This window comes from Trachymyrmex septentrionalis, unplaced genomic scaffold (assembly GCF_001594115.1).
Source record: "Trachymyrmex septentrionalis isolate Tsep2-gDNA-1 unplaced genomic scaffold, Tsep1.0 scaffold21, whole genome shotgun sequence".
In the NCBI taxonomy this organism is placed as follows: domain Eukaryota; kingdom Metazoa; phylum Arthropoda; class Insecta; order Hymenoptera; family Formicidae; genus Trachymyrmex; species Trachymyrmex septentrionalis.
Window position 1 is genome coordinate 819030 of NW_017305288.1, and position 8323 is coordinate 827352.

The 8323-nt window shown below is 34.2% G+C and overlaps 1 protein-coding gene across 1 annotated transcript in view; it reads left to right on the forward strand.

The window, feature by feature from the left end:
• The first annotated feature begins 1466 nt into the window (after positions 1-1466).
• LOC108747983 overlaps positions 1467-8323 on the forward strand; it is a 29764-nt gene continuing 22907 nt past the window's right edge. Inside the window, exons 1-2 of the mRNA XM_018485919.1 lie at positions 1467-1535; positions 2801-2890. Coding sequence (XP_018341421.1) covers positions 1467-1535; positions 2801-2890 — 159 coding nt within the window. The remainder of the gene's footprint in view (positions 1536-2800; positions 2891-8323) is intronic.

Genomic DNA, 8323 nt, shown 5'->3' on the forward strand with positions numbered 1-8323 from the left:
TCTAGAAATTATAAGTATAATTATAGAATTATATAATTATAAGTTTAATTATATAACATTTTATTGTCAAAGGCGAAAAATTTACTAGCTTAGAAAAACTTTGTGTGTGTTACTTAAATTATTCTTCATAACGTGACTAAAAAGTGAGATATTGAAATAAAAGAGTACATTTTGTAGAGGAGATGAACAATACATTTATGATTTCTGATTTTACAATTTCAAGATAACGTTAATCTTTTTGTTTACAAAAACATTTTATATATCACAAAAAAGCCATTTTTGCATATTAAACCTTATATCAAACCTTATTTCGAAAACCTGATATGCTAGTGAAATTTAACTTGCGGCATCGTTTTTGACATCCAAAAATCTATAAGGAACACCTTATTTGATTAAAAGAAACATTTTTTTGTAAATTAATATTATCTTTATTCACAGTTTGCGAATGTAGCACCAAATCCATTTATCGACACCTCGATTTTATCGACAGTGTCAAAAATGTGATACGTAGTTCACATTATTTTATAAAAATGATGTTGGTGCCGCTAACGTACGGTGGCTTTCACCTATTATGCGAAAAAGGCTGCCATGACTCTTACATATATGTATAGATAGAAGGGATATTGCCTATACTTGTCATGATTTGCGCTGATGCAAACATCCGTGCGAGAGAGAAAGGTAATAAGGGATAAATGTTTTCAATGCGCCGGCGTCAGTTCCGGCGTTCCTTGTTCAAGTACCGCGTGTGTGGGGTCGGAAAGCAGCGATAGTGAAGTTTATCTCTTTTATTTGTACTAAGAAGGTGTAAAAAGGAAAAGAAATTATAAAATAAATAATTATATAAACCTAAATTCTTTTTTTGTGCTAATTTACACAAAACATATATAGAACATAACCTACACGTCACAAAATGATAGCGATGATAGAGAGCAGGAACGAGGAACAGACGCATGCGCTTTACCAACATTTATCCGTTCTATCTATTCCGTTTCAACTAGCTTTCTCTCTCGCACGATGTTTCCATCAAGCTCAGCGCTCTTATTGCTCTTCCATTTATATATGCTCTAAGCCATAGCCTCTCTCAGGTTTCTCTCTGTATATGTTATGATATATGAATAGATTTGTATTTAAAATAAACTTTTCATTATTAGGAATAAGTGAAATGTAATACAATTGTTAATAAAACGGTTGCAAAGGAGAAAAAAAGCAAGAAACAGGAAACAAAGAGCATATTGTAGAATAGACTTAAAAAAATAACGTAAAGCAAGAAACAGGAAAACAAAAAGCACATTGTAGAATAACTGTATAAATCATGGAAAAAGAATTTTATTTGACTATATTGTTAAACTAGTTTATTTTAATTATCATGTTTGAAGTATATGTATACAATTTTTAATTATTATATATACTTAAATATATTTATTAATACTTAATAATTGTATAATATTTTTTCAACGGCGTTAGGCATGAACAAACATTTGAACACTGACGAAATACTATTAAAGACTGACATTTTTACGAGAGTTCGCGTCCTGGTGAATATTGCAAGTAATTAAGAATTAAAAACTGATAATATTGTACAAATTTTATGATTTATTAGTTTAGTAGACGATTTATGCATTTAGAACTCAATAATACTCGATTTTTCTTTAAAATTGTAATTTCAATGTTATCGTCAAAGTTTGATTATCAACAGAAATGATAACTGCAGAGAAAAAATTGTAATTTTTCTGCAATATACAATATATATATAGGATATTATAGCTTTACAAGTATGCATATTTATTTATGGAACATTTATGTAATAAAAAATCATGAATTTAATAATGTATGAGCCAATATTTATGTTAATAATAGCAAATTTATATCAAATCAGCATTCTTCAATTACTTCTACTTTTGGGGCCCTTTTTATACCGTCGAAAATTTACTCATGGTTGACGGTCTTTAATAGTATCTCGTCGGTGATTCGGATGACAGCTCATTTTCTATTTGCGAAATTTGCATTTTAAAAACTGTCAATGTTTCGAAATATCAAACTTAAAAGAGGAAATTCATGTAGAAGGTTGAAAAAAATTAAATTTTTTTTTTATAAATTAATAGTATGTAAAATATTGAACAAAATGTAGAAAGCCGTACAACTGAATTCAAAAACTTTAAACGCGTTTTTCTCAAAATGACAATTCCCGATAAAAAATTGTTTGTGCATGAATATATATAAATATGTATAAACATACATAAATATTCATATAAACATGTATGATTATATATAAAATATGTCCATACATGTTTATACATCCTTCTTTCTTTTGTATTATTACTTTTTAGTGTAATAGAAATAATAATATGAAATAGTAATGTGAAAACATAAAAAATAATAAAAAGAATAATTTTCGTATTGTTTGTTTTAGAAAAAACAAGGAAAAATGTCATTTCCTCGGGATTTTTCCCGCGCAACTTTCCGACCATCCAATACGTGCCTGCTTGATATGCACGTTGGTGTTCCCAGCCGAAATCGCTATAATATTTGAATAATTTATAGCTTACGATATAGTATAATAAAAAAGATCAATTACATTTATAACTTATTACTGTACAGTATAAGATTTATATTATAAATTATTAATTTATACATATCGAATATTTATCGTGTTTCGGTATTTTTTAGAATGATCGACTGTCGATATACGTGTTTTCAATTAATTTAGAAACTGATGGTAATCGATTTAGCCACATGATAATTTATTTTTAAATCTGTGTTGATATGTTATGCGATAGATGGCGACACAAGTCTAATTTAGTCGAGCTCTCGATTTGAGTCATTCTCGAGTCTCGAGCATGTGAACACGGAAGTCATCCTATTCGAGCAAAGTTGGAGATCCTCACATTTGGTAATTACATCATATTTTACATATTATATTCATTCCCAGAGAGTATAAAGTCGTCTAAATTGTTATAAAGATATCTTTTAGTGAAAAAATATAATTGACGAAGAGGTGACTAAAAGATGACAGATGTCGCATTGCTAGTCATCTTTAGTCTTATCCATATGATAATTAAAGGATAATTTTTTTTTTATATCTTTTAGTCGTCGTTTTTAAGACTTCTTTTAGTTTTTATATTTTGGCACATTTAATAGCACTAAATTCCTAAATTAATTTTTACACAAAACGAAATGAAATTGCATGACTGACAATATATGATCATATCTGGATCTTGCAATGTTTGCCGTGTCCTATGTGTAAGAGTCATTATCTTTCATTATAGTTCCCTTTAGGGATTACAAAAAATATTTTATTAGAACACCAGTAAAATTTCTCGTAATGCTGCACCTTTTATTCTATCTTGTATGAATTTCTATCTTGTATGAATAAAACATGAGAAGTTGTCTTTTCGACAAAACTAAAAGATATCTTTAGACATCTTTCGCTTCGTTAAAAAATTAACTTAAAAAAGACCTATTTTCGTTATTTTTTAGTATTTTGTGCTGTGGGTTATGAGTCTGAAAATCATGTCTGCTTTTTACGAAGCTAAACCCATCATTTGTCGAATATCGAGTTTATCTTGCAATTAGATTCTAGTTCGTTCTGAATTGTTCACCTCTTCTTTTCTCTCCATATCTAATTGTACATATATTTCATTTTAAATGCGCAAAAAGATAACATAATGCAGTTACAAATGAGTAAATATATATATATAACTCGGTTTCTTGATTCATGATCAATACTTAATCTTCGTTTCTTGAACTATTGCAAAAGACTTTTTTTCATCAGAGATATTTTCAGTAATTAAATATGGAAGACAGAACTTAGTCAACTTCATATACGAACTCGAATCGTGACCTGATCCTCGGACACGTTTTATCGTGGAGATTTAGCCCGATATTTCCAGAATAATTTGCATAAATCCAAACAATTTTTCTCACGACTGATCGGCATCGTTGGGAAATTAATTAAAATCACTTGCTGGGCGGCCGCTGTTTTTACGAACGTTTCGATTAATCGATGCGAATGATACCATACATATCGTTTCGCGAAATTTCGAAATATGTGACTGAAAAACGCGTAGGAATAAGCAAGAACGGTAAAGAGAGAAAGAAAGAGAGAGAAATGTAGATGCGGATAAAATTGTGTGTGTGTGTGTGTGTGTATGTGTGTGTATGAGAGAGAGAGAGAGAGAGAGAGCAGAGCGGGAAAAAGGGGTGAGAGAGAATGGGAAGGAGGGAGAGAGGACGAGCGCGCGAGAGGGAGATATGGAAGCTAGCGTGAATATTTTTACCCAAGCCTGTTAACTACACTCTGTTATTTTATCTCACGTACGCGGCTTTCCTACTACCACCGTCGCGCCGGCGCTGGAATATAAGTTTTAAGGCGTGTTTTGATAGCGTCAGGGCGTGTCAGCCGGGGCTTCCTACCTAATGGATCGCTTCTTCGCTCGTTCGTTCCGTACTTTTTGAAGAGTGCACAGCTCATGATACCGCGAAACTTCCCTTCCCGTCCCTGATGCTCGGCGATGCACCTTGCGCTATCGCGAAATTTCGCGACCCTTTTCTTTACCGCGCGCGACACTTTTACAACACTTTGTAGGTACATATGTTTATTGCGGTCGGAAAGCGAATTCATGAGAAAACTGTAAAAGAAACCGAAAAAAAAGATATATTTATACTTCTATACATTATGTGTTTATCTTTGAGATTTTCGAATTTGAGCATCCTAAGTAATTATTTTGATGATCCAGTAAAATTTTAAATATTTCACAAACACTTTTTTTCATAAAGAAAAGACATTACGCAAAAATCATAAATCGAAATCATACACCGATAAAGAAGTCTAATAATAATAATAATCAAACCTAGATGATAATTATCATAATAAAGCTTCATAAATTTGAAAAAATTTAAAAAGAGAATAATTAATTTATATCCTTGAAATCATTATCTTCCTGAATTATGTCTTAACTATATGTACATATATTAACTTTTTAATATAATAATTTCTGTCTTACTGTCTAAAAAAATATTATTTGCGGGCTAAATAATTAAGCCTTTGAAAATTTACGATTCTATATTTATTTTACATAATATCGCACGTTTTATCTTACATCACAGATAAGATACTTTTTTTTTAAATATATTTTGTACGTATGATCAAATCATACTGAAAGAAGTTGGATGTAAATTAAGGTGACCAATCATCCCAAATTAAGAGAAACAGTTTCAAATTTTAACTCTTCATCCCAAATTTTGTTCTAACTGAATATGATTATGAGTTATCTCTCTTTTAAGTATGAAAGTAATAAGTGAAAATAATAAGCGTGAAATATAATCAATTAACGTATGAAAATGTTCATTGATTTTTCGTTTATAAACTTAAATATTAATATGTAAAATACATTCACAGTAGAAAAGTACAATTTAACAAAATAAAATATGAAAATTTGATGTAATTTTTGTTGTAATCTCATATGATATACGTTATACTACATTGAGTTATAGTTATTCACAAATATAATAATATAATATTTATTCATGCGTTTTATTAACAATTACAAAAAAATATTTAGCTATTATATTAAATTATTTAATATACATTTTAATATATAATATTAAAATGTAATTACGACAATTATAGTATTGAATTTTTTTTAATGTCCCCCAATTTCTTCCTGTAAGGAGTTTGTCACCTTAATGTAAACGCATTAAGATCTCCGTCCAGGTAAATGCATTTCTCCTCCGAAATCAATTTACCTCTCGTATAATATCGTGTCGCGGCCCATCGCGTACGGCAACATAAATGGACGTAACAGTAATGACGGTGACACCTGCAGACGCGCGATCGGATCCCGACCTGCTGGAAAAACCGCTTTGCCACCGATTATCCGTTTCGATGATAATTTCTCGCTGTAGAAGGATGAATGGAAATGGCGGTGGGCGCGGTGAGAGCGTGGATGAATGAACCGGCGTATATGCAGAAACGCGAGCGCCGTCGTTGTTTTGGTTATTTTGGCAAACCTAACATAACACGGCTTGTTGTTTAACAAAATAATTGATTTTGTCGCCTCGTCTCCGTACTGCCCCCGCCGCGTCCCTCGCCCTCGTCCTCGTCACCGTCGTCGCCGTCGCGCTCCCTCTCTTTCCTCGTTCTTCGCCAGTTCTCATCCATCACTTATTCCCTTTCCGCCTCTTTCTCTCTCTCTCTCTCTCTCTCTCTCTCTCTCTCTCTCTCTTTCTCTTTCTCTTTCTCAACGACGACACCCTCGATCCTCCCGATCTAAGACACGCGCGCCGGATAGCGGTCGCTACTTAGCTGCCGTACGAAAACAAATTGTTCGATTCCGTTTGTTTGCCGTTGCACGATGAAGATCTCGTGTGGATTAGTCCTCGCGAACAAGACTAGTCTTGGCGCCGCCGCCGTCGGCTTGCAGCATCAATACCGTCTCGTTTCACTTCTCGGTTTTATCATGCCTAGACCTCTTGGCATCTTTTAGCCTCTTCCGGGTATTAATGAGCGTGCGAGAGCAAAGGCGCGCCCGACGAAGGCTCAGAAATTTTAGAGAGCGCACGTCGTGAATAGACGTGTAAAAGAGGAGACACATCGTAATTATAGAATGAGCGCAACGGCAAGGTGACGATTTAAACGAGAACTCGTCGTCGCTCATCGACATCAGCACTCGGCTTTTTTTTCGCCACCAATGTTTGCTTTAGTAAAAGCGAGCGAAAGAGTCGCGAGAGCGTTAATACTAATTCGAGATTCAACCCTGTCGACTGTGTCGAAGACCCGCCGGAGGATACTGGCGCCGACGACTGACGATGTCCTCGCCGCGAGCTTCCTCTTCACGTTTGTCCCCGGGCGGGGACGAAAAAACTGGAGAACGAGTACTCACCTTTTGGAGCAAGAAAAATATTATTTCAGATACGCGTAGTAAATAGCCGGGTTTAGAGGGACTGTGTGTACTTCACCGTCGCTAATACAATTACAAGTCGTGATGCGATTGGTACTTGTGATGTACTTTTGCACGCACACAAGCGAATAATGACGTAAAAATGACATTAATCCTTTCTCACTTGGTTTCGATATTACGGATACATCGCTGTGTTACGTTTAATATTCGCCATTAATTAGCATTTACTATACAAAGTCAATTTGATGAAATATTAATTCTTGTCCAAGTAATAAATGATATTCGACTTGAACTAGAGTGACATTGTGTTTTCGTTAAACAATGAAATATTCAAGAAAATATTTACGAATTGTCCAAACTGTTTAGAGACGGCCCCAGATACGGGGAAGATGAGGGAACGGATTTTTGGCATCGGTATTATTAGATGGCGGATTGATGATGGCGCAAATGAAATCGATAGTGTTTTGCACGTTTTCAGAAACGCGCGCGTACGGGATCCCAAAAATTAGGCGTCGCTCTTCCGGATTGGAAGGAGGCCTTCTCTCTTTGTGCCTGAAATACACCCCGGGATCCCCGAACGAGCGGCATCTGTAATAACAAGGCCGTTCTTACGGTCCACTCTTCCCCTCGCGTACACGCGAACGAGACGCGAGTTGGGCTTCGAGTGTTCGATTAGCCGATCGAGTATTACGAATGTAGTTTAACGTGAGCATCATTGCGACGAGATGCCACAGCCTTCTGAATTTTCTCGCGTGGATTTGAACCGATGCAAAAATGACGGAAATGAATGAAACCTTGACGAATAAAGTTGATCCAATAATCGTAGACAGATCAAAATAGTTAGAGACGTTGAGTGATAATTGAATTCGATTCTGTCTTTTCTACCTAAAGCTATAAGAAATAAAAAATGAAGCGTGAGATTTTTCTGCAGCAATCCGCGAATAATTTAGAAAGTACGTTCGTATATCACTACACGTGAAGCGAAATTCTAATCTACATCAGACAGAACGTGATGAATTCAATTAATTTTGTGTAATGATGAACTTTATACTTAAGAATAGATCAGGATTAGATTAGCAGTAGATCATAGGAATATATTGAGAATAAATAGTCCGACATCTTTAATTTTTCAATTTCAATATTAATTAGTTTTATATAATCGAGCACTACATCCTCTCTCCAAGAAAGAACCAGCTGTGAAGCGGCCGAGTCAGCGAACGTTACATCCGTAGAAAAACTTTCCAGATCCAATGCTATTATTCTTCGAATTGTCATAAAATAAAATCATATTTATTGTTAACAGAGGGACTCTTGAACGGAAAATTCTTAAATCAAGAATAAAAATTGCCTTGCACATCGGCCGATTCATTGGCAAGTCATTGCATTATAACATATCGGATAAAGATTTATTCTAAATTTAAGGC